Below are 27128 nucleotides of genomic sequence, written 5' to 3' on the forward strand. Positions count from 1 at the left end.
TATGTTTACTGTTTATATTGAAGCGATTACCATTCAAACTGCTTGTGCACCAAAGGAAATTATATATAATCCAGGAAACAAGAAATGGCTTCGTTTTTTTAAATATAAACAGCTAAACACTGCTTGAAATCAAGCTTTTTTTTTGTCATTAATATTCCTGTATGTTGGGATGCTGGTAGCCTAGTGGTTAATGCACGCCCCATATGCAGAGGCTGTAGTCTTCCAAGCGGGCGGCCCGGGTTCAAAACCGACCTGTGGCTCTTTTCTTGCATGTCATTACCCGCTCTCTCTCTCCCTGATTTCTGACTATCCGCTGTCCTGTCTCTAAAAGAAAGGCATAAGAAGCCCCAAAATAAACCTTTAAAAAAAATATTCCTTTATTTGGCCCCCATGTAACACTGCAGCATGTTTGACGAGGACAGTAGATATCTCCTCTCTCTATCAATTATCAAAGTCTCTATCACTCTAAGAACTATGCAGAGACACAGATTATCCTCTGAGGGGATTGAAATAGACTTCAGTATAAAGACCTGAGATTAGACATGAGTCTGACGTTTTAGGGTCACTTGTCAGGAGGTATGTACCTGCAGCTCAGCACTTTTGGCAGAGGTCGCCCTCGGTTCTCTCCGGCCTGACTGTCTGTCGTTCTCTTCCTCTGAATTCTCCTCCTCCACTGAAGCAATGTGAGGGTCAGACCAGGTTCCTTTCTGCATAAAGTTGGTTCAAGATCACAGAGAAAAAGGTTGTGATTAGTATAAAATCCCCTCATGACCACAAACCACGCAGACTCAATTTAAGTAAGTGGACATCCATGTCTCTAATCCTTATCAACTTTTCACCCTGCGGAGCAACTTTTTCTAGGTAAGTCAAATCCTCTCAGATTTATTTAGTTTATCATCATAAAGTAGCAGTTTGTTCAAGGCTTAGGTGAGTTATTTTTGGTACCAACATTACTGCAGGTACAGAATAGACAGGCTGGAGTAGTTAATTAAAAAGAACCAATGCAAAGTTACAGATTAAACATTTAGTTTTTACTTTTGAAATTTAATCACAAGCAAGTAGAGATGTTAGAAAACACAATATATCACAGCCGCTGCAAATCTGTGTATTTGGCCTGAATGATTAAACGACCATCATATCTCCTGAGTAGGTATTGGATGTTTGCAGGGTTCCCACTCTTTTCCAGAGATCATTTTCCAGGACTTTTCCAGGACATTTTTAGCCATGATCGAGCTGGTATGACAGTCCGTGATCGCGCCACACCAATATTAAGTGTAGTCTTCAACAAGGCTAATCACACCCACTGTGAGCTACCGCTACAAAGGATGTTCCATTGTTTACCCTTAATACAGCATTGCATTTGAAGAGACAATGCTAGCAAAGTAAAAGGACCGTTAGCCAGTTTTGCCAATTGGCATTTATCAAACGTATGAAATAGTTGTATTTCACTCTCACTTTTGTCAGGCACAAAGTCATAGAGGAACACAGTCCTGGAAGTGAGACAGCAGCTAGGTTAGCAAGAAAGACTGACTAGAGAGAGAGGTTCAATGCAAGTTAGCACGTCATCAATAACGTTCACTAACTACTGTTAATGTGCTGACCTCAAACTGAGGAGAAAACACAAGTCTACCTGATAGTTGTTGCTAGTTGCTACAATTCACTCTCATTGTGTTTTTTTTCTCTTTTTGTGAAGGATCTTTTGGCTCCATCCTCTCAACTAAATTGTAAATAAATATCCACTTTTGACACAAGGAGGAGGCGGAGCCATTACATTATCTGTTATCCATTCAATCTGCGTTGTGGATTAATGTAAAAAATCGCTACTTTTATTAACGCGTGGCGGTGAACATGTCCAACCCTGTAGGAGAGTGTTGGAATAATTTTCCAGGACAACACGTGATTTTCCAGGATATTTTACTTTTTCTGTAATTTTCCAGGTGTTTTCCAGTACTGGAAAATTAGTCAACTGTTTTCCAGGTTTTCCAGGACGAGTGGGAACCCTGTGTTTGATGTGCATCAGTTGGGTCTTCAACAAACAATCATAATTACCATCAGCACTTGTGATCATGTTGGGAAAACCAGGAGAAAAGTGAGAGTCAGAGGTGGTTTCAAACTACACATGAAGCAACCACCAGGGTTGTGATAACAGTTGTTGTTCATGCATGAAGAGACACATTTCAAACGAGAGTCAAATAATTGATCTTTTTATTCGACTGCAATAGTTCACATAGGAATAGAATTCTATATTTAAAAAATCCAGTTAAAAAGTAATAATTCAGAAAACGTATCACACTACATCAATGATATTTTTTTCCGTTGGTGATTTAAGGTTTTCATGTTTGGTGTAAATAAGTTCGACAGCTTATTATTACTTTTTTTTTTTTTTAGAAAAAACTAAGAATGGATTTAATAATTTCTGCAAGCTTAAAGCACGTGTACATTTCTGCTGGTTCGGCCACAAGTTGGTATACGTTAAGCGACTGGGTTGCTATAGTGACATCATTAGGACCATGAGCCTTCATAACAGTTGAAAAGATGGCCCTATGTGCAAAAGTTTATTAATTTTAACACATTGGAAGGAAGACTTTGGGGAAATAAAGGGACCCACAGCTGAGCTACACAGCCTCTAAATTTGCACTTAGATCAAGAAGGCTAAACTTAGTGACTTTGTGTTATAATAGATCTGATGGTGAATAATCAACAAATAAATCATGCCTCTCACAGCTTTACAGTTATACCAAAATGTGTCCACAAATGATGACATCCATCACTCTGTTCTTCTTAACAAATGTAAAACAAAAAGGCTGATCTCCTCCAACATTTGACACCAACCTCGTTGCGTTACATCTTCAGACTGTCTTCTATAAATACTGCAAAATAAATCACTGCTACGAAGCAGCTATGATCCATCCAGATATAATTCTTTACAGTTCCTGATATTCCTCTGGAATTATCTTACGTAATAGTGTAAAAACTCCAGTTTCTTATCTGTAATCAAGCCTTTATAAGCAACCTGTGTGTGCCAGACAGCACACTGCACTTTCACTTTTATCATTTGTATCTAGATGCTGGAGCATCTCTGCTGGGCTTGATGTTTCATGTTTAATGTTTTATGTACTTATGCACTTGATGTTAGGATTATTTACTAGTATTGTTTATGTATTTGTATGTCTCCAGCTGCAAAAATGTTTTCCCTGTGGGGACAATAAAGATACATTTGACCTTTGACCTCAGAACTGTAAACATTTTTGAATTGATAAATGGACATTTGTGCTGTCTACCTGTTTGTGTCTGTCCCAGAGAGCACACACATAGAGGGGGTCCTCCTGCAGGGCCAGCAGTCTGAGGTACTTTCCCATCAGGCTCAGACAGCGAGCTCCTGTCTCCATGTTGTCAGGGGACTGAGACCGGACTGCAGCCAGCTGGCTCAGAGCCACCTGCCCAACTGTGCTGCCGATACTTAACCATTCCTGGAAAAAAAACACAAATAAGTGAAGTTCAAATGAAGGTCAAATGTTTACTTACGTACTCATTTACATGTTCAGTTATTTGACAATTACTTTTAAACGGGGTAAAAGCTATTAAAGGCAGAGAGGAGAAGAAGCAGTATGAGGTACCCTGGTTTAATATTTACCACACACTGACCGGTCCTATGAAGACTTAGTGAGCCAGAAGAACGACTCACAGGATAAAGCCTTTCTTCTCCTATGCATTAAAATAACATAAGCATTTTTAAACTGAGAGCTCCAGCTGATGGAGTTTAGACATCATATTTAACGATAAAAACAGAAACACAGACTTTGACTGGAGTTAGTGAAGCCTCATCAGAACATTTCCTGAAGTCTAATTAATGAGTTTTCTAATAAAAAGGCCTGTGAAGTTTATCTCTCTCACATGCGGAGATAACACATGCGAACTGGATAACGAGAAGTTATCAGTTTTTTGGCAATAACACATCATGGAAAAGTAAAAAAAAAACAGAGGCGCTGCTTGTCAACAGGGAAGGCAGGCAACTGCTTGGGAAAACTGCTTTAGCAAACCTCCCTTATGGGGACAATCTGACAGCAGTCACTCTCATTACTCTGCTTCACATCTTGTGTATTTCACCTGTGAAACACACACAGACATTTTTCAGAATACAGTTAAAATTTTTGTGACTGTGTTTAGAGCCATGCATGGTCAAGCACCTGCTTATATCAAATAACTTTTTGAAGCAGTACAACAGCAGCAGGACTCTGAGGTCTTCTGATCAGGGTCTCGCAGTAGACTTCAAAATAAAGGAAAACCATTTGCTTTTCAGGTTGTTGCTCTTAAACTTTGGGACTGTCTCAACCTGGAACTGAGAGTTTTTAAATCTGAGGACATTTTTAAAAAGCAGTTGAAGACTTGTTGAGAATTTGTTCATGTTGAGAATTTGTTGAGACTTGACTTTGTTTGATACGTCAGTCTGTTGTTATGTAATTAATGTATTTTATATTACTCTTTTATTGTGAAGTGCTTTGTGATGTCTCCTCTTGGAAGGGGCTAAAAATAAACTTTACTTACTCACTTTATGTAAAAACGAAGTATTACTTATTTTGTGAAACCTTGAACTTTTCTTACTCTATGTTTTGCGGCTGAACTAAAGTACATCGTTACTGTGCAGTGTAAGAGTATGACACTAACGTAGATACACGCTTTCACAGGTGTGAGGTGACTGTGCACCTTTCTCACCTGTTCTAAAGAGCCAGGCTCAGGAGGGCAGCGTGTAAACTCCTCCAGTGCGATCTCAGCAGAGGTCTTCGACTCTCGGGACACGGCTATGCGTTTCTCCTCGGCACACTGCTCCTCCAGCAAGACCAAGCTTAACTCTGTCAGATTCAGACGCAGCTGCTGCAGCCTCCGAGCGGCTGCCAGAGACAGTCCGGAGCTCGGCTGAGGACAAAAGATACAGTAATAAGCTCGAACATGGAATTGATTGAAGTGGCAGCACACAGCCGATATAAACATGAGACTTACTCAAGTATAGATGAATCCACAGGAAACCCCATTGGCTTATCTAATAATAGCAGACTTCAAACCTCAATCAGAAGCACCCGGTCTTGATAATTAACTTCTCAAATCAAATTAATTGGAAACTATAGTCGTCAAGTGGTGAGTCAGAGTGTGATGATGAGTTTACAGGAACTATGGGGGGATGTGGACAGATATTTTCAGACACTGAAGTGGGAAATTTTCCATTGATGTGAATAAAACAAAAAAAAAAAGAGTTTTAACAGAAGATAACAAAAAACAGAGTAAAGGAATAAAGGTTTATAAATGGGCCACATGTTTCAGGTGGTTTTCTCTTGTGTTTATTGCCGGTTGGATTAAGCAGAATTTAGCAGAACAGCAGCACCACCTGCTGGACGTTGCCCTACAAAACACCTGATTGAATAAAAAAAAAACAATAGAGGAAAATGAAGCAGCTGCTCAATCAATCTTTCTCTTATGATTCCATCGACATGTAAATGAAAGCTGCAGCCACAGTAATACCAGGGTTAACCCTCTGATAACCTCGTCTGTGTGAGAGCTCGTACAGTCTGGATAAAATATTATTCTGACACCCGTCTGCTGCAGACAAGACAGAGAGGGATGTTTTCTCTCTTTGTGTCAGAGCATTGTGAATGTTGAAATATTGTAGATATTGATGATTTTATTACTTAATTTGCCTCAATAAATAGATCCTGCTGCAATAAAAAACAGAGGTACTGTATGGGTACATATGTAAAGTCTGTAAGATATGTATATAATTATATTGACACGCAGCACATGCACAACAAAGCTTTTCTGTTACTTTTATTTGTTTACTTGTTTTTTTCTTGTCTGTTGTTTTCTTCTGATTGTGATTATTTCTCTGCATGAACTTCTTCAAAAATCAATAAAAATATTTAGTAGTAAATATTCTACTTATTTCCAATCATATTCCTGTTTCAGTTTGAACGTTATTGATGAATGTGTTTCAAATAATTTCAGTTATTTACAATGTTTACTTACAGGACGCAGATAAGGTCTAATTATTGTCATATTCTAAAAAAGTTCAATATGTTACGTTTTGATCATTTTATTCAATTTGCTTCTCTTAAACTCGCCCATAAATGTTTAAATCATCAGGCTCCTTCAGGCTCTCTGTGACCTTGTGGTTTCACTGAGACGATCAGGCTCTGTAACAAGTGGAGTGTCTAACTGAGACTGTAAGATGACATTTTGTAAACCTTCACTTGGACAAACAGCCTTTTCTGTTCAGTGGACCAACGTGTTTCCCTGCAGAGCTCAAACTGGAAGCAGACTGGAGTCCTTTTTCTGTATTTTAAAGAACCATCTAGGGACCGGCATTGCAAACTAGCTTAGCTTATGAATGCTGTCCTGTTTAGCATCGGCTTACTTACTCCATAATTGTCCCTATAATAATCACTGTCCTCCTAACAAAGATGAAGGGTTCTTGGAAACAAACGAGGTAAAATGTCTGCCATGTTTTTTGAGATGGCAGCATCACACTGACAGATGGATTGTAAAGGAACATTTGTAGATTTATATTCACCTCCTCATGTGAGGGGAGCAGCCTGTGAGCGTTCAGCACCACGTTCTCCTGCTCTGTTACAGCCAGCTGCATTCTGGAGAAACTGTCGAGCAGGAAGCGCCGCCTGTCCTCTGAAGAAGAAGCGTGATTGGCCAGGACTCTGGAGAGCAGAAGGGTTGAGCGTGCATAAAGAAACAGAGGAAACAAAGTATGTTTAATTTTAGTGAAGAAGTAAAATTGTCAACGTTTGAAAAAGAAGAACCCCTCTATGTGTGCTCAGGTGCCTTGACTATGATATTGATATACAGTACAGCTGCTAATGCTCATTTGCACATCCCATTGCAACTAATAGTTTGTATAGTTTACCTCAGGTAAGCCATTGTTATTTTTTTTACATTGCTTTTATGCAGATTAGTAAAATGACAATAAAGCTTTGCATTCGTACTACATTTGTGTTCTTATGGACAGATTTGCTTTTTTTTTGGCAAATCTGGTGTGATGTTTTCATTTTCATTTGACCTTTATTTGAGCAGGAAAGAAACTCGCTGAGATTAAATATCTCTTTCTCTAGAGTGTCCTGGTCGAGACAGGCAGCAGCACAGTGAACAGAGTTTCAAACAAACAACGAGCAGCAACACATAAATACAAAAGAAAAAACATGAGACATTAAAAGACACAAATAACCAATTTAAACAGCAAATGTCAAGATCTCCCAGAAGCACATCACGGAGAACATCTTCAGCCAGATATAACTGCCTCCAAGTCATTTGACATCCTCTTAAAAAAAAATCATCCAATCAGAGCAAAGTCTCAGCTCTATTTGTGATTTGTTCCAAGTAAAGGAAGCAGCAAACTTAAACGCCTTTTTCCTCAGTTCAGTTCTGTCTTTTGGAATAGCAATGAAATATACCTGGATCTCAAAGTTATTAAAAACCAAGGAATAGATAATTGATTTCGGGAAGAGTTGTTGTAAACCTGAAGCCAGTGTTATCCATGATGAAAATGTTTAAATAGTTGACCTGTAAACCTTGTACCTGGGACTAGCGTTCTGAAGTTTGCTGAAAACAAAGTCGACAGTTAAACTTGGTCAACTGAGAATTAAATTGATGTGGAGGCTGAACTCTTTTAGTGCCTCTGAGAGCATTTTGTGTAGCGTTCATCATTCTTTTACTGAAAGTCTTTTAACATTTTCTTTTATGTGTTGCCTGTGAAGGACAAGAACAGTCTCAAACACACTATAAAAGTCTGCTCAAAGATTATTGGGAGTCCAGCTCAAAGACTGGAGCTCCCTGTTGAAGGAACGTGTGGTCCAAAGAGCCAAAGGGATCATAAATCAACCTGGACAAACCCTTTCACCTGTCTTTTCTTGAATGCCCTCTGGATGGCGCTATCCTGCCCCTCCAAGGAGAACAAACAGATACTCCAACTCTTTTTATTCCTAAATTCCTTAGGTAACCTGCACGGTTTATTAATTTCAGTGTCTTCTTATTAAATGCATTTCTGGCATTGTTTTTATTTTATTTATTTTAAACTGTGTTGTAGGTCTGGCTATCTGCAGGACCTGCTCGTCTGCAGATCTGTTGTTCCTGGCATGTGAATGTAATTGTCCAAATGCTGCTGTGAATGTTTCCCTATTATTGTCTTAATTTCTTTGAATGACTCTGTAAACTGTTAAACTGAATTGTCCTTCTGGGATTAATAAGTCGTCCGACTTCTTAAGGAGCATGTGTGACATTCACTTTTTTGAACGTCTCTCTACTTACCATCTTAACGATTGGTCCAGATGTGTTTTACAAAGCATGAACATATGTAGTTTGCACTGAATTCATAATTCCCAAAAGAAGGTCAGGTTTAAACCTGGGCTCTCCTTTTACATGTTTTGGGGTCTAAATTACTTATAGGTTTATACAGTTTGCAGCTTTGTAACAGGCAGTAAAGACAGCAACATAATCCCGTAGAAGTAATTGATTTTCCTATTTGCAGCCTCTGATTGTTAATCAATTAAAATAACACATTTATAGATTTACATTTTCTGTAAGAACTTTAAAAAGATCATTTAAAAAAGGAAAGATTTGCCTGAAGGTCCGTCATAACTTCTGCAGCACAAACCTCAGAACATGTACACCCTCTCCATGTGCCTCTGCTGCATGCTGTCTGTAGCTGAGATTAGTGAAAACATCGGCACACTCTCTGAGTGTATCACAGGTGGCCTTTAGCCTCTGGTCAGCCTCTTTGCAGAGAGTTTCTCCAGGTTCACCAACACTGAGGACACGGATACATTCAACGGCTCCTCTGTAACACAACACAACACATTGAATTAGATCAGGATTACACATGTCAGTAAATGAAACAACTCCTTGTGAACGTCTGGTTAAAAATCTGTACAGTGATATTTCAAGGAAATTTGAGATATTTAATGTAGAAATTAAAGTTTTACTCATTACAGCTCATCTTATAGCCAGATGATGCCTGTCAGAGTAAAATAAATGTTGAAGAAAAATAAATAATACATTAAGTTATGTCTAGTCTTTTTTTATCCTAGGGCTTATTATGTTTTGCAGTCTTGATGATTCATAGGAACAGAAAAGTGGCTGTTATTGCTGCAACATCATCATTTAGGTGCTTGTTTTTTTGTCCTGACAGACTCAAGTTGTAATGGGAACTATAGAAAGAGTGCCTTCAGGGATAGACCTTGTTGTTAAGGAGGAAGAAGCTTATATTTGAACCAGCAACAGCCATTACATTACTCTCTTCAAAGCCACCTGACTCCAAAAATAAGATGTTTTCAGACATTTCTACACATGTAGAATAACAATCAGTGAAACACTCAAGCACTTTAAGTAGAAAAACATCAGGAGCACTTTAACCCAAAGGATTCTGTTGCAGATTTGTTTTACAGCAACTTGCTAAATAACGTACGATAGAAACCATAAAACTAAATCGGCTCAGTGATTAAAAACACCAGAATGACCCTTTAAAATCTTAATCAATGACAACACGGCACTAGAGTTTTCTAATCTAGAAACACATTGAGCAGGGGTTTGGGGTTACCTCATCTTTAAGGAAGTGATGAGGAATGTGAGCTCTTGGACTCTGTTAACACGCTGATCCAGAACCAGCCTCAGGGCATCACAACCTTGTTTTACAATCTGATCAACCTGTGAAAGAAGAAAGGCATGCTGGGAAATGTATTTAATCTATGACTGTTCTGAAGAGGGATCATTAAAGGTGATTATACCAGACCTGGATACATGCATCTTGATGTCCCTGGGCCACTACAGCTCGGACCTTGGTGAGGGTGTACTGGTACCAGAACTCCTCGTCCCCGCCCAGGTCTTTGGCTTTGTCCAGCAGGATCAGAGTCTGAGAAAAGTTCTGCTCCTCACAGGCCAGAACAGCCAGACTGAGCAGACTTCTTGCTGTTGTTCTCTGGTCTTTAAGCTCCTAAAGTAGAAAGTTTGAAAAAGCGACTCATAATTGTGGTAAATATCAGTAGAACCTTTGCATTAATAAAAATAAGCGTATCTGTGTGGTCAATAGAAGTTAAACTAACTCTATATTACTCTGGAATGTAAAGATGGACATTCTTTGCTTTCGTTGTCCTATAACTCACCGTAGCCACCATGTGGGCCTCTGCCATCAGCTGCCTGGTCTGCTGAATGAGCCCAATGCTGAGGCAAACCTCAGCTTTCTCCAGCCAAATGTCACACACATGGGCACACATGGTCACACCCTGTCTACTCACACTCAGACGCCCAGATGCTGACTTTTCACCAACTTTGACTTTCTGAAATCAACACAAGACAAGACATCTAACTTTTTTTGTAAAGCCTTTATGTCTGAGGACAGTGGATAGAGTAGGGATCTGGTAGAGAATAGGGACTGACATGCCGAAGATGGGGCCAAAGGTCAAACTTGAACACTGGCCGTCCACTTGGAGGATTATAACCTCCGTACATTGGGTGCGACCTAACTGCTAGGCCATCAGCACCCCATTAAACATTACGTTATATACAGTAAAACAAGCAAGACCAGACTGTAATCAACACAATCAAATATAGAGTAGAGCTGGGTTTATACATTTAAAAAAATATATGGATGCGGCAGATGTTGGGATTATTTTTTAGTTCCCTTTTGTTTTGGCAATTAATCAGTGAAACAAGTCTATTTATACCCAAATATAAGGCTTGATTGGACACTTGTGAGTCCTCCTCTAAGACGTAATAAAACCGACAGACTAAAGTCATTTTTTATTTTAATGGTCATTAATATCTTGTAAACCCTTGTGACTGTGGAGCATGTGATAAAAAATGTAATACATTGATTTTGTGAGTAGCAGGCTGACCTGGTTGTGATCTTTGTGAAGGCCTCTCCCTTCCTGTGGAAAATCAATCTCTCGATGGCAGCTGCAATCACAAAGGCAGTTATCACTGAACATTAAAGTTGTGTGCACACATTGAATCTTTATACCCGAGTCCACGTACGCCATCTGTTCCTGTTCAGGGATTCTGCTCAGATTCAGGAGTTGATGGTGATACGGTGATTGTGCCTCCAAACCCAGCTGACAACAGGCCCGCACAATTCTTTAAATGTGGAAAAAAAAAAGAAAAAAGAAAAAGGATTCCTAAGTTAAACAACTTTATATGTTTCTTTCATATGCTGCTGTACCTTACTGTCTTTGACATGTCAGATTACTGGATAATAACTTCTAATGAATCCTTTCTTTTGATTGTTTTTTTTTTTTTACCTTAGTCGGTACAGATCAGAGAGGCTCCTCCTGTCCAAAAGGTCATGAGCAATAGTCTCAGCTAGATGCATGATGGGTAAGGTCAGGTAGTCGAGTGAGAGCGAGTTAAGCTCTTTCTCCAGCAGGTTGAGAAAAAACAGGCTCTGAGTCTGCAGACAAACAAACACAAGAATAATGAAGAACTTAACACCTGGTTTTTAAAGTTTTACCAGAAGTCACACATTAATAATATCCAGAGTGAGTTTAAGAAGTGGCTCTTAAAGCAGACTCTGCTGGGTTTCCTGATTAATTAAGACCAATGATCTTGTCACATACTCGCACATTTTTCTGGTGTTAGATGCATCCAAATAAAAAAATAACAAACTTCATTCACAATCCTGAGGTTTTAAACTATTTCAATATCTTAGTTTGATCCTCACAGATCATAATTGTTCTTCCTCTAGAACAACATAAGGTTTCTTCTTAAAGCATCATTCATACCAAGTGTGTGCTGTTGAGATCTGAGCTTTCGATTCTATACATCCAGAGTAGTAAGCGGATCTATATCCTGTTAACAAATCTTTCCGACACTGAGAGGTGTGCGGTCTTGCCTGCTTTGTCACGCTGTGTGTGTTGACACAGTGGGGGTTGTTGTTGGTTCTGAAGATCTGTCGGGCCTGTTCAGGACAGACGAAGCTAGCCCAGTCGTTCACTGTGGAAGGAAGCTCCTGATTCAGGACCACAGGTTTTGGTCTCTCTTCTGCCGGAGGAGGCTGCTGAGACATTTAAAATACCTGTCAATTTTTTTTTTACTCCACCAACAAATTCTAAAAATAATTGCAGCCATTTATTATGGTATGTAGTATCAAAGTTGTGTTATCATGAGTAATGTATACGTTTAATTTTCTCAAAAGATTCATTAGGTATATTATAAATATAGTAAGAATACATGTAAGGAAAGGAATACTTAAAGGATGGCCGCTCCTGATACTGATTTTGATGATGATAATTGAATATGTGACACAATACACTCTAATTCTAATTTGGTTTAAATACTTACATCTTTGGCCTTTTTGCCTTTGCCCTTGTCTTTGCCTGTTTTTGACCCTGCAGAGGGAGGGGGCTGGGATGACTGACTCTTTACCCTTTCACTGGAAATCTCAAAACACACTGCCATGGACACCTGTTGTACAAACAGTGTTTTGAATGTTACATTCTCCACTGACTCATTATTGTGAGAACAGCCTCTTCCACACTGACATGGCTGATTGGCAGGACGGTTGAATTGGTTAAGATGCTGTACCTGCCATATTTGTAGTACAAAGGCGTAAGCTCGGAGAAGGTTGAACTGGTGCTTAGGTGTATTCCTGTCTGCCATCATAGAGAGCAAAGTGTGTGCTCGTATCAGGCCGTCAAGGCGTCGCACCTCCTTCAAATCAGACAAACTTTGTGTGTATAACAAGCCCTGGACTCCGACTAAGGACTCTCGTTTCTCTGAGCTTAAATCCTTATTTTTGTAGTCACCCTCTAGAAGAAAAACAAATATGCAACTCTTACTGTGAGTGACAATGAATTTAACAGGTAACAAAACTAAATACATATACATGGAACAATTCATGATCACAAATAGATTACATCCCTGTAATTAGGTTCTTCAGTTTCTTTTAATTTTTTGTTCAGTTTGTCTCTCTGGGAATATATAATAGGGCACAAAACTTCTCTTAAATAGTGCTCTGCTATTCTCAGAGTGTATTCACATGGGATCTTTGACTAGTCAGGCCATTCTCCTCTGAACAACATTCACTAGGCCACAAAACAGAAAAATAAATATTTGAGGCGAAGGACTTCTAAGACATCAGTGGTCACATGTAGCTTAAATTGAATAGCTGATCATATCTGTTACCTTTTCCTCTAGATTTAAGAGTATCCAGTCGCATATTTAACAACTAGTCCCTCACACTTATGAGCCATGATAAACTGGAAAGGATGAGTTCTACCTGCTCCACGTTCAGCCTCCCTCTTCAGCAGGATGTCTATGGCCCACTGAACGTGCTGTTCAGCATCAGTTTTTGGGAAGTTGTGAAAGTACAGCCACTCTCCGAACTCCAGCAGCAGGTTAACCTTCTGCAACTGAGTGTCTGCACTCTGTTAAAAAGTAAAGTACCATCACAAAAAAAACAAAAGTTACAACATGTTGGATAGACAACAGGAAGAAGTACCTAATAGGGCCTGAAGCTTTAGTTGAAGCGTTGGTGTAAAGACGTTGATTTAATGTGAAGCTTACTTAAGGATTCCTAAACAATTTTGATTTAAAAAAATGTCATCCGCTTCCAGACTCTTCCCAATCGCTGATTACACGTTTGACAATAGAGAACAAATATCAGGACATTTATTAAGAATTACAAAGTTATTAAAGCCAACCTTTCACATGTATGTTGTATGCTTCCTGTCTCTGTATTGGGCATGGTCAAGTTATCCCTCAGAAAGACCTTAATTACACGTCGTAGCTAGGACAGAATTTCACTGTCAGTCATTGCTGCACAAAAACAGAACCACACTAACTGGTTGGACCCACTCTGCTGTTGTTTCCTTTAGATATTGAATTAAAGACGCAAGATCTGTAAATTCCATGACGACGACCCTGTCCCACCAGTCACGGCTGCATATCTTCACCCATTGTTCCCTTGTCCTACGCTGTGGAAGCAGTTACAGGCTGACAGCATTCAGAGATGAGGACATGTTTAATATTTGCTGTCGCTCTTCTCCCGTGGCTGGAATTAAAGTAGATAAGCCTTATCCACGATGCGATGTTCACCAAAACCTAACTCCTCTGGTGTTCCTGCTTTACCAAGGTCAGGTGTTCAACAGAGGTGTAATGACATGCTGCCTCCACATGATGGTACTAGAGACTTTTCTAGAAATAGCCTTTGCTCAACACAAAAATACTACACCTGAAATAACATGCAGAGGACTGTGATCTGACTCTGTAATTTCACAGGTTCCTACATGATCTGTATGATGAATCTGGTTTGGGTTATGATACAATGCTGGACAGGTTTACCAACAGAGAGGTGATGGACTTCTGGTAGCAGCTGAGCTGTTGGGTCATAGTGTCAGAACAAAGCGCCACCTGGTGCCACATATATGAACAGCACTGCTCTCCTTCGTCTTGTAATTTCTTCATATCGGTCAGAAAACATATTCCGAGTTGTGTTTTCACCAGGATTCTTTTTTTCAGCAGAGGTCTGGAAAAACCAAACAGGACATTAAGATTTATTTTTTGCTTTCTGTGTCTTCACCTCTTTGGTCTCTTTCATGTCTTTCCCCGTTACTCACAGACGGCGTCTTTTGTCAGGAATATCTCTAATAGCCTGGTCCAGGATCTGCAGAGCACTTTTCCAGTCTTCTTTATCCGTGTGGATGTGAAACAACAAACTGTAAATGGCTGCTCTGAGGGTTAGATCCTCCTTATCTGCTCAAAGAGGCACAATCAGAAACAGAAACACAAGCTTAATATTTAGATAATTAAATGAGTGTATAATTATGTATTTTCTTTCAATAGTTTAGATGACTATTGATTTACTTAATTTTGACACTCGGTGGTGATAATCGATAGTGTGGGTTAAATGGTCAGCTGGTATTAGTGTTGTAGTCAAGACCACACTAACCAAGACCAAGACATACCCGAGACCAGAGTGCTCCAGAGACCGTGATTACACCAAGACATTTAGGGCTCGAGACCAAGACCATAAATATCAATGAAAAATCATCATCTTGTGTGCAGCTGACGTGTCACTCACTCAGACTATAACACCAGGAAGGGTGCGGCCGTAACCGCAGAATAAAATCAAACTACAACTAAATTGAAGAGAGTCATTGCATTAGAAAGGCGATAGGGCGTTTTTCTTATCACAGTAATGAAATGTAAAAATGGCCGATCAGTGGTGGTCTTGACTGGTCTTGATTTAAAATCCGGAGTCTGCCTATTCTGAGACAAGACCGGGTAAAAATGCTACGATTCCGAAACGAGAGCGAGACCTTTAAAAAGTGGTCTCCAGACCGGTCTTGAGACCAAGACCAATTTGGAGTACAATACTAGCTAGCTGGTATGGTTAAGTGTTTAAAGGTCACAGGTGAACAAGAAGTTGGTTGGCATAGGGTCGTGGGAACACACGGTTCTTACCTTTAACAAACACTTAAATATAATCTCGGCAACAATCAATCATAATCACGGCTCCCAAGCATCACTTTTTATCCGTTAATTAACCGTGTTTTTTAAAGGAATCTTTATAGAGTAAAACCTTGAAAAATGAAAATAGAAATTCCAGACATGACCCATTTCGGGTCTTTTTATCACTCACTTGTTGCTTCCTGTGCAGAACTCAGAGCTGTGAAGGTCAGCGATCCTTTCACTTTGCCCCGTTTCTGAAACACAAAGAGAAAGGATTATGATTTAAGTCGCTACAGGGGAGTGTTGCCAGTAGTGCTGGATGGTTTGTTGTACTTTAAGCTTACTGATGTAAATTGCTATCTTCACGCGCCCTTTATTTGACCCTGCCCACTCTCTGTAGATATCTGTAAATCCCCTGCCACACCCAGAGGCTGCAACATCAGTGGGCTCACTTATCCGGCTGATGTAGTGGTTTTGATGTTCACACTTGGGCATCCCATACAGAAAAGATCCCCATGTGTGTGGTAGCCACAGTTCAATGGGTGTTCATAATGCTTTTATCCCTCCTTATTGTGTTCACCAACACTGCTGAAGAACAGCTTCAAGTTGGAGGGAGCGCCACAGATGAACATCATTCTGAATTCTCACACAAGTTTAATCTTTAATTAAAGATTGAAAGTTATTTTGCAGCTGAACGTCTGTTTATCCCTCAGGCTGGTTTGCTGTCCACAGGCAGCGCTGGGGAGATGTTTTCTCACACTTGAGTACACCCACAAATACTCCCCAGTAGCACCCTGTAGAAAACATTTCATCAATTTATCATCAATTAAAGAGAGCAAAGCAAGCTTGAAAGCTGTGCATCTTATTTTAAAGGCACCACTGAAACTGGAATGATCTGAATACGTAGGAAAATGGTAAACTATAACAGGACATGGGAGGCTGTTTTAGGTGTTCATGTAGCAACATAATTTTTATCCTGTCAGCAGTTTCCATATCTGAAAATGTAAAAGTCCAGGGAAGGAGATTGATGTCCGTTCACCTTAGTTCAATTACTTCGAATAAAGACTGAATATGCAACATTTTACACATAAATATAGCACAAATCAAATATATCCTCTGGAAATATCTCTGAGTCATGACTGTCTTCAGTGAGTGTGACACCCGAGTCTCACTGTCTGTGATGTTGTCCGAGCCGTATCTACACTTTATTTACATGGACGGGACAGCCAGCTGGCTCATCTCCTCACGTATAAAAGTTGTTTAATTGAGGGACTAGAGAAAAGAAGAATAACATACTGTACTCACTGCTTATTTGTATGTCACATAAGTGTTTCTAGATCACGGTCATTTCGTGTAAATTGACATGCAGTGTGAAGGGCGCGAAGGAACGAGCAAAATAAAGATCGCTAGCATTAGCATGCTAACACAACAATGCAGCTCGGGTTGTTTTGGTTTCAAGCTGGTGCTCAAGGGCGACATCTGCTGGATCAAAAAGTTGCATATTTTTCCTTTAAATAAGTATTCTATCATTAAAAACTCTGCTCTGGTTCCTCTTTACATATGACACCGACATAACAAACAAACCGAGTCATTAAGGAGGAAGGTGAACATGTGACTCTGGCTAAAGAAGGGTCCAAACACTTGCATGTTTGTTGTCGGTTTGAACCAAAGCAGTCAGGATCTCCTCCAGAGGCTCTTGGAGCTTCTCTCTTTCCTCAGGAGTCTGTGTTAGGGGCAGACATGTGTTCCAGTAATGTCTGGCAGCTGCTGCACACAATGCTGGATTCTCCGCCTTTTCTGCAAAGCTATAGACAAGAGAGCACGTCTCAGGTTAGAAATCTAGAGAATCTTCTGTTGTACACTGTTTGTATTTTCACAAGGCATTGTTCATAGTTTATCTGTAAACATCACCTGATGCCAGATAGAAGCACCATCAGAGCCTCTCTGTAAGTGTGCACATTTCCTCCGGACTCGTACACTAAACTCAAACCCCTCAAGCACACTGCTCTGCTCAGCATCTCATTCACTGCAGTCGGGCCGTACCTGGGGGATATGAGAAAATGTATGAGCTGTCAATCAAAGTCAGTGCCTCAATCAATCAACCAAATTGTAAAGTGACACATGCTAGAAAATCTTTGCAACTTAATGCAAAATGTGTGATAAAAAAAATGGAAAGCAATGTTTTCCTCATTTACATCAGCTGCAATACTGTTGAATATGCACAAGATGTCAGCTGCTCCCCAGAGAGAAGCAACCATCTCAACCACTCTCAATATTTGCCTTATATATTACTCTCATAGTTTAAAAAAATGTGGAAAAAAGAGGGATGTACTCTACTTCTCAAATGTTCCTATAGTTTATAAACTTGTAATCAGCACTTACAAAACACAGGGCAGAGTTTTGAGGGTCTTTGCTGCAGCGTCCTCCAGCTGCAGAGCTTTCTCGGTGCAGCACAAAACCAAGCTGTGGTCTTCTGCATCATGGCAGAAGGAAGCCAGCTGGCACCACACCTGCAGCTCCACCACAGCATCAGTCCAGCTGCACTCAGACGCCATGCTTACAAGCTTCAGGTGAGGAGAGGGAGAAAAGAGGAGAGGGAGGAGGTGGTGGGGTGGGAAATGGAAAATAGGATAGGAGGGGTGGAGAGAAAACATGCAAAGAGGGAGGGTGGGAAAGGAGGGGACACAAGCAGTGAGGCGAGGAAAACAAGAGAGGAAACACAGGCGAAGGAGGGGAAATTAAGCAAGGCAAGATGGGAATGAGAGTGAGTGTAAGGAGGAGGATGAAAGAAGGGGGGGAGATGAAGGAAAGATTGCTCAGGAAAAATGGAGGATGTAATCAGGATTGTAGCAGAGAGAAAAACAAAGAAATGAGGAGAGTGAATGGAGGCACACAGAAAATGACAGGTTACAAGAAGGAGAGATTGAGCAGAAATTGAAAAGAAAAGGGAAATGAGGGGGAAAGGATAAGGCAAATTGGGGTTGGGTAAGTGATATAAAAGTTGAATTTAAAGGAGGAGAGGGTGGACAGAGAAATGTGTGAGGAAAATAAGGAGGAGAAAAACAACTGAGGATGACTGAGAGAAGAAGTAAAAGATAATACAAGTGTGGACAAAGGCTACAGGGGCCATCTTGTCAGATAGAGCAATTCTCCACAGAAACTAGAATTGTTGCCTCATGGTTGAGAGGCTGTGTTAACCAATCAAGTTTAACCCATCAGTATTTCCCAGAGAATGACAGAGTGACTGGGCCTGGACTGGAAAATTATTTGCTAGATTGAAAATATTTGAAACACAACATTACCCTAAAACCAAACAGAGACATAATTAAGCGTAACGGAGAAGTCGCAGCTCAGTCATTTACTTAAGATACTCTCTCTCTTTCTCTGTTTATCTGGAGAGTGTGACTGTCAGTATACCACTCTCACCACAGTCGGACAGGTAGGTGAAGGAAAGAGCAGGGAGAGATGTATTCTAATCAGCGGTAGATGGTGTAATTTTCTTAGATAGATGAAAATAAAAATAAAATAAACCAGGAGTGATACAATTACCTCCATGTGTTGCTGAGATGCTCACACAGATGGGACAGACGTGAGGTCACAGGGAACTTAGACCACAATTATCTTTCTGTTCATCATTTGTGTCAAATACTTTACTCCTCCCAGACAATCAGAGAGATATCGTATTCACAAGAATGGGAGGGGAATTCACCATATTCTGGTTGTTTCCTCTGATCACAGTCAAACCCAGGTTGGAGAGTTTAATGCTTTTGTGATAGTGTGATGAGACTGTGGGAGCTGAGAATTTTTTAAGTGGTTAACCATCGTTCTAGCTCGGTGACGTGGATTGGCACAATAAGTCAGATATCCAATACGTAAATTACGTCAATATCGGACCCGATAACAATGTTGGATCAGACACCCATCTCTATTTACCAATGTTAAGCTTTTTTTCCCCACTTAACACACCTGAACATTTCTAGAACACTTAAGGTCAGGATTCCGCAGAAATCTTCCTGACAGGCGTGTTTACATATGCACCTCACTGTTAAGGTTTGCCTTTATATCAATGCTACGTGTAATTGGACGTATTGACAGGTTCAATGAATGACTGGTTAATAACATACTTGTAAGCAGGGAGGGATGAGAAGGTGTCTGGTCAAAATGCATTCCATTGCATTGGCTGTTCGCTGTACTTTTTAAAGTATATATTAAATAACCTGAATTGAGGTCACAGTGAACTCAACCTCTGACCAGTAAAATCTTATCTACATGTATATATGTTTGAATCCAAGTAAATTGATTCACACAAAGTTGAAGATGTTACCTTCAGTCATTCCAGAGATTTTCAGGAGGCCAAATTTAGAAAAGACAGAGGGACATTATAAAAAAAGCATCAAGGCTGATGTAGGAAGTTACAGTGTTTTGTCGATATTGACACACGATAAGATGCAGGCAGGCGCTGAAGACTCCTGGGTCATATTGGCATCTGTTGTTGCCATCTGGTCTGCAGCTACGGTATGAAAACATGTAAATAGAGGAGGTGTACGTACTGTGGAGAGACTGGGCACAGAAAACTCCATATGTCTCGGGTTCCTGTTGCACTGAAGCATCTCCACTCCAACCAGCACATGCATCATCTCCGACACTTCCTTGTTCGCACTCTGAAAATTAGAACAACGCACGCTGAGCATTTTCTGTGCAGTACTCTGCTCAACATACGCCAGTCCCTTAAGTTTAATTATACAACACACATGTACATGGATCACTATTGGCCTATGAATTATACATGCACCTGCAGTATGATTATCATATAGTATGTGTCCCAAATACAGCAGAGATGGCCTCGTTGATAATGTAAGACTTTCTATTGTGAGGGAAATGAGCTGATGAATGATTTAGAGAGATGAGAGATGAACCCCATTTGTATTAACGCTGCGTTTCTTAATTTGCATGGCAGGAAACAAAGCTCATTTAGCTGGGACTCAAAGCACATCAAGCTGAGGGGGGACTAATGTAGGGCAGCAAATTCTTGGCTGACAAATGGTCATAGGATTACACTGACTAATCAAACAGTCTGTTTAAACTGACAGTTTAAGTGTTTGCCCCCCCACATCCTCATCCCACAGTACAGCAACACAATCAGGATGTGTGGCATCCAAAGACGACACAGACCGTGGGATACAATGCCGGGATATGGATGCAGCGGAAGTGACACCTACGACATTAACAGGATTAATAAAAGGATCTAACCTTCAACAATATGAGAGCATCCTGGAGGGAATTGGAGGAGACGATAATAAAGGACACATTATGAAACAGCCATGACTCTGTTATGACAGTGACTTGTCTTAGTTGTCTCAGCAAGCATTCAAACTAATTTCCGTTTTACATAACATTCACCGCCACAAAAATGTTCCAAAGCAGCCGTTTTTATCTCACATGTAGTCTATCGAGAGCAGCCCACATTCAAAATATTCTCACTTTCAAAGTGCCGGAGGCTTTTGGGTTTTTATTAAAGCAATAAAAAAAATATTTTCTCAGTTTTCACTTTATTTTGATGCCATATCGAAAACTTTGTTCCACCACTTATAATGCAGTTATGCAAAGATTAAACTCCAAGCACACATATCAAAATTTTAAGACCCAACTCCAGTAAATACTTTATTTTATCATCTTTTTTCCTGACATACTTTATTATCCTCCAAATGAACCCTTTTTTTTAAGCAAAAATATAAAATGTAGAACTTTATTTTAACTTCAAATTTTACCAGAACAGAATAATGACATCTGACAAGAGTAGAAACTGCAGGTCATACATCATCCTTCAAACTTGTACAGGTGCACAAACGTTTTATTATTTTATTCTCTGAATGTGCTGAAAGTGAGGATATTCAGTGACTAAAGCATTTTTAGTCTTTTTGAAGTTTCTTTGATTTATTTGTTGCCGTCAGCTAGTTAACTCAGTTGGCGCCCCGATTGGAGGTTTGGAGCACTGAGGGACTGTTGGTGTTTACACCCCCAGCACAGGAGAGTTGGACCTCCAGGAGGAGCAGGTTTTTCAAGCCTGGCTTGAAGCTGGGGAATAGTGATTGGGATCTGCCAAGAAAATAGCTCTGTAGCAGGCAAGAAGATAACAGAAGCTCCTCCAGCAACCTCTCAGTGAACATTGCCTGTCTGGGACTGATGGGGGCCTTTTTAAAACAGGGAATACAGTACTGGGGTGATACAGGGCGTTGTAGAGGGGAAGGACGTCTGATGTCTCTTCCTTGTTTCCTTACATCTCTGATGGGAGGGACTCAGACACAAATGGAGCAGGCTGGTGAGGCATGCATGGATGCAATTAAGGGATCTGAGATGTAGCCCTAGACTCCAGGGACAAGGAAGGAGGCAGGAATATGGCAGGGAGAGCCCCTGGCTTCCAGGAGCCAAACCTGGTAATGTTGTCTTATGTAATGTATAATGTAGACTCACAAACCACACCATCATTCTCTGTTTCATAAAGAACATTTACCAACCAACTCAAACAGTGGCTGGAAGTAGATTTTAACTACTTCTGGTTCTCTTCACACAATCCTCTCTACTCTTGCATTGAAATTCAGGTTTGTAAAGCATTACATCATCAATCACGTTCTCTAAGAAGAAAATTAAGTTTAAGAGTGAAGTTCCAATCTCAAGAGAAACTTGTCTTTGTTCTCTGCTGGCTCACTGCGGACATGAACACACAGAGGTACTAAGTTTGGTGTTTACAGCTTTGGAGAAGCAGCTTTTCAGGTGTGTGAATAAAAGGTGGAGAAAACTATGGCGATATGTCCAACTTTGTAAAAGTGTTTTTTTATGCACAATGTGAGGTTCATCAACATTCTGTGGTGCAGAGTTTGAGGAAATCATAGAGGCCAATGGTTTCTATTTCAATAGATTGCACTTTTAGATTGCACTCTTTTTTTTTGCATGTTTGCAAAGGGGAAACTTTTACAACTTTGAACTATCGAGCAAAAGTGCAGGTGCTGAAACCAGTGATCATATGCCCAATCCAAGCCCCATGTGTGTGCTTTCTTCTGCGAGTATGCCATGCAAGAGAGTTGATTTATGAACTTACAAAATGACACTCTCAGTCAGTAGACACGGTTAACTTTAAAGAAGGGCTAGCTAATGAATGCTGTTGTGATAGGCACAGCTCTCCATTACCTAATTCTACAGCATGTTCATTCTGCATGTGGGATCTTGATTTTAAGTATGGACTTCTCAATTCACATACTGTAGCTGCCATCAAGCATCCTATGTGCATGTTGGGAAAGCTAGCCAGACATGTTTGCATGTTTTGAGAAAGTGGTGTTAAAGTGCATTAATCTCTACATCTGTATCTATTTTAATTTGTGAAAGACTGGTTTGTTTATCTTGCAATGAGATGAAAACAGAATCTTCAGAGGCATTCATCTCTCTCTGTCTCCTCATTCCAGTATCTCCCTCTATCCCACTTTCCAAGCCCACCAGACATCCTTTCAGAAAAACTCCTAACGATAAAAAAGTGTCTAGAAACAAGCTGGGCTTATTACATCAGCAGCTCGGCTTGCATCCTCTCTTGACAACCTTTTTTATTCAGATCTTTTAAGACTTTTGAACTTTTGATGATTTTAAGTTAAAAAAAAACTGTTTTTATAATGTTTTGAGGCATTAAACAGTTATTTTTAATTATTATATGGCAAAAAACCCTGAAATGTCTCAATACAGGAAACATCGCTATAATTACATTTTTCATCCTGCCAGGAACAAATTTATTAGGCCCTCAAACCTTCAAATGAAGCAAAATAGAAAGGGAATATCACCTCATCCATGATGTCAACATTTGAGCTTATCTGCTGCTGCAGGAGCCTCTTGATCTGCACCCATGTGGACACCACCTGTTTCCTCATCGCGATGGGAACACTCTCCTCTGGGTTGTTGCAGTTGGATAAATTCATGGCAAAGTCGGACAGCTAGGAGGAAGTTTAGAAAACACATTTCATCAGCTGTAAGTACATGGTTAATAATTATCCTAAATTATATTTTAATGTTAGTGTTTATGACATTCAAAACAAAAGTTAAAATTGTGATTTGTTTTTGTTAGACTGTGCATACGCTGGACTTCCTCTAGTCTAATGCCTTCTACTCACATGTGAGCCACAGACAAATTAACTGAGACTTCCCTGAAGTCAGACACTGAATCTGACCCGGCTGCATCATAGACTATTTATAAAAAATGTATCAGAGAGGATCTTTTTTGTAATCTTTCCTTTAAAAAGGGAAACAGACCAGATGAATGCAGTTAATAATTGACAGATAAAGAGCCTTTCATCTGGAGATAAGAAAGATATCCGAGGCGGATCCTTTGAATAGAGAGAGGAAACAGTGCTTTTAATTGGCAACTGCAGAACAGAGAACACAGCAATCAGACATCCAGGCTCAAAGACAGACCGTCATAAGAGCTACATGTGAGCGTGTTTGAGTGTGTTTGCATCATGCATGACTACAGGACAGGATAACAAAATGTGTCCTGAAGGAGCCTCAACTGTTCACTTGTGGTGCTGTCATGATATCATATCTAGGGGGAATCATTGTTTGTTTGCATGCAACAACTACAATGGATGTGTCTATTAATGCTAGCTCTAAAAAGACATCCCAATGTGCCTTATTATGAGCTTGTATGTGTCTGTGCTGCTTCTCCTTACCTTATTTCTCCAGCTTTGTTGTTGTGTTTATTTCTGTGTCGTTTAGAAATGGTAAATGCACTGCACTATAATTGGTAAATGGTCTTGAGCTTGTACAACGCTTTTCTACTCAAAGAGCTTTTACACCGCAGGTCACACCTACACATTCACGCACTGATGGCAGAGTTTGCTATGTAAAGTGACCATCAGAAGTAACTAATCACATTCATACACATTCATAAGCACCAACAAAGCAATTCAGGGTTAAGTATCTTGCCCAAGGCCACACTGGACATGTTGCTGCAGGAGCTGGGAATCAAACCCCTAACCTTCTGGTTAGGAGACAACTGACTCTACAAACTGAGCCATAGCCGCCCCTACACTAAAGTGTTTTTATCTTGGGCCCGACCAGTTCTGATCCCATTCATTATACACATTCACACATTGAGAGCAATAATAAATATATTATGAGTTTGTTGAAACTTTGACAAAAAAATTGTCTATGATTTTGATTATTGTCATAACAAGAAAACCCAATCACCTTTTAGACTCATTCTAACTTTAATATATGGTAACTATAAAACTTCTCAGGATATTGGTGTTTTTTTAATTTTTTATACGAGCCGTGTAATTTAAATATATAGCTCCAGAATCATAAAATAAGAATACACTGCAGATATAAAAAACAATTAAAAACACACACCCACTAATACACATAGTCCATCCATACTCAGTACATGTAAATACAATAAGTTACTACTACTACTCAGTAAAGCTCTTAGTTCTGGCTTGTTCTTGTTGTGAAATATTACAGTTATACAGTTTTTGGCGAGAAAGTGAGAGAGCTGACTGTCAAGATGATGATCTCTGATAAGCCTGCGACTGTCCCGTCTTTCCAAATATCTGTGAAGAAGAAACTCGGATCATTTAAAAAAAACTTGTTTGAGAAAAAAAGATCTTGAAGCTAAGAGGATTTTTTTCTTTTGAAAATGTGACAGTAATGCCACAGGACAGGCTTTTCCTCTGATTGTTTTAGTGCCTGAGTGTATGAGGATGAAAGGTTTCTGATGCTTGAGTCCAAACGATCACACCGTATGAATATTGAGAGAAAATCATAGAGGGCATAAATAACCGGGCTGTGGGAGTTGGTTTTTAGTACCTCATCAAATTGCTTGTTGATTTAGCTGGTGCATAGAGAGGACAGAAGAAGCTTACTTGCAATCATGTTATATCAAGGCTGAAAAAAAGTTGGTCAAAAATAAAATAGCTTCCCATTTATTGAATCCGACAAAATCGGTATGATTTCATAATTTATACAACTAAGAGAATATTTGCAGAGCTCACTAAAATCTTTGAGAGCAGTTGATCATTGGGAAACCGCTTCACACACACACACACACACACACACACACACACACACACACACACACACACACACACACACACACACACACACACACACACACACACACACACACACACTTCTATCTGTTGTTAAGCATTGCATGACCTTTCACAATGACTTGACAATTCAGACATTGTTTTTCGCAGTAAAAGGATAAGGAACTGAAAATGAAGCAGCTGAAAACAACTTAATCTTTCAGAAAATGATTTGACCGGGAGTGTCAATAATGTTTTCTTCAGCAGAACACAAACAATCATCCGATTGTCCACAGCTGTAAACATGTGGTTTACTGTTAATGGACATTTGGGTACCAGAAAATCAGGTTTCTAGGGTTTTAATTACAGAGGCATTTGTGTGTATTTCATGCATATTTGTTATGGCATTGAAATAGAGTAAATGTATGTGTCAGGAGAATTTAATGTAAAAACAGTATGGTGGTTTAATAATGTTTTATGGACATTTTGGTGGATATAAACATGTGCAGTGGGTAATGTTTCAACACAGTCAGCCAGTTTGTTTGAACACTGAAACTGATATTTAAAATAAGTAAATACATTTAGCCATGCTACTGCCCATTTCATTCCTCCATACATTTACATACCTCCGCCGCCTTATGGACGTCCTGCAGGGCAGCAGGGTCTAAGTAAACGCCTTGGGCACTAGAAGCCTTCTCCGTCCCCTTCTCGGCTCTGGTTTTGCTTTTTTTTTCTGCTGGCGGGGCTGGCTCCACACTGCCTGGTCCACGCAGCGGCTGGATCAGACCTCGGGCCATGGCATCACACAGTAGCACAAACAGAGAACGACTCCTGAGAGTAACAACATAAAAGGAGCTGACATCATTGGGAAGAACATGAGTGGACACATGAGCTTGAAGGCAAAAAATCCTTATACTATATTTAAGTTCTTTCAGACAGTAAAAAAAAGTATTTTGGCAAATTTTTCAAAATGGAAATATTTACTTCAACATATCAAGACACACAAATGTCACTGAATATAAACATTCACATTAAATTGCTGTGCCAGAGAGCTTTTTGGTCTATTCTACAAACATTCACTGCTTCTTTAGGAAGGAGAAGAAAAGAGCGTGTTTCAGAGAGCTGAAGGACGATAGAAACAACATTTACAAACATCCTTAAAAAATGAACTGTGATGATAAGGATTTCATGGGGACCGGTTTATGTATTGCTATTTTAACTCAAGCTGAGTAGTTAATTAATTATTTTTGATTTAAACATAATTAAAAACAAAACATCTGAATAAAATTGTGCACCTTAAAAGCATTATAAAATGAGCATGCCTTACATTGAATCTTTAATAGGTACTCTTTAAGGAGCAATCTGTAAGATATCTACTGAATTAAATGATAAAGTGACCTCACTATATGATCAGACATTCAGGAAACATGCTATGTTGAAGTGCTGGCTTCTCTAACAACAATGCAGCAGCCAGTATGTCCTCCTTCTAACTTTAGATTCTGGTCCTGAATGCTCTGGATTTGTGTGGACCAGAGAAGGTAGGCAGTTTTAAGGCACCCCCACGCGGCCATTTTGGACGCCCCTCACTTTGCCAGATATGAGAGCAGTTATCAGGTCAAATCAACAGGT

At 39.8% G+C, this 27128-nt stretch overlaps 1 protein-coding gene across 1 annotated transcript in view; it reads right to left on the bottom strand.

Annotated features, from left to right (window-relative positions):
* The window catches only part of LOC132976089 (cilia- and flagella-associated protein 46), a 72005-nt gene that overhangs the window by 22982 nt on the left and 21895 nt on the right, over positions 1 to 27128 (bottom strand). The window contains exons 19-42 of the mRNA XM_061041024.1: positions 26126 to 26330; positions 23259 to 23408; positions 19986 to 20096; positions 17818 to 17999; positions 17347 to 17478; positions 17081 to 17240; positions 15626 to 15689; positions 14601 to 14736; positions 14326 to 14509; positions 13262 to 13409; positions 12568 to 12791; positions 12325 to 12447; positions 11876 to 12040; positions 11286 to 11434; positions 11023 to 11121; positions 10884 to 10944; positions 10152 to 10325; positions 9782 to 9982; positions 9590 to 9696; positions 8648 to 8830; positions 6560 to 6698; positions 4714 to 4914; positions 3282 to 3470; positions 585 to 707 (exon numbers count right to left, since the gene is read on the bottom strand). Of these exons, the coding sequence (XP_060897007.1) occupies positions 585 to 707; positions 3282 to 3470; positions 4714 to 4914; positions 6560 to 6698; positions 8648 to 8830; positions 9590 to 9696; positions 9782 to 9982; positions 10152 to 10325; positions 10884 to 10944; positions 11023 to 11121; positions 11286 to 11434; positions 11876 to 12040; positions 12325 to 12447; positions 12568 to 12791; positions 13262 to 13409; positions 14326 to 14509; positions 14601 to 14736; positions 15626 to 15689; positions 17081 to 17240; positions 17347 to 17478; positions 17818 to 17999; positions 19986 to 20096; positions 23259 to 23408; positions 26126 to 26330 (3610 nt within the window). The remainder of the gene's footprint in view (positions 1 to 584; positions 708 to 3281; positions 3471 to 4713; positions 4915 to 6559; positions 6699 to 8647; positions 8831 to 9589; positions 9697 to 9781; positions 9983 to 10151; positions 10326 to 10883; positions 10945 to 11022; positions 11122 to 11285; positions 11435 to 11875; positions 12041 to 12324; positions 12448 to 12567; positions 12792 to 13261; positions 13410 to 14325; positions 14510 to 14600; positions 14737 to 15625; positions 15690 to 17080; positions 17241 to 17346; positions 17479 to 17817; positions 18000 to 19985; positions 20097 to 23258; positions 23409 to 26125; positions 26331 to 27128) is intronic.

The sequence above is a fragment of the Labrus mixtus genome, chromosome 6 (assembly GCF_963584025.1).
Source record: "Labrus mixtus chromosome 6, fLabMix1.1, whole genome shotgun sequence".
NCBI classification, from domain to species: domain Eukaryota; kingdom Metazoa; phylum Chordata; class Actinopteri; order Labriformes; family Labridae; genus Labrus; species Labrus mixtus.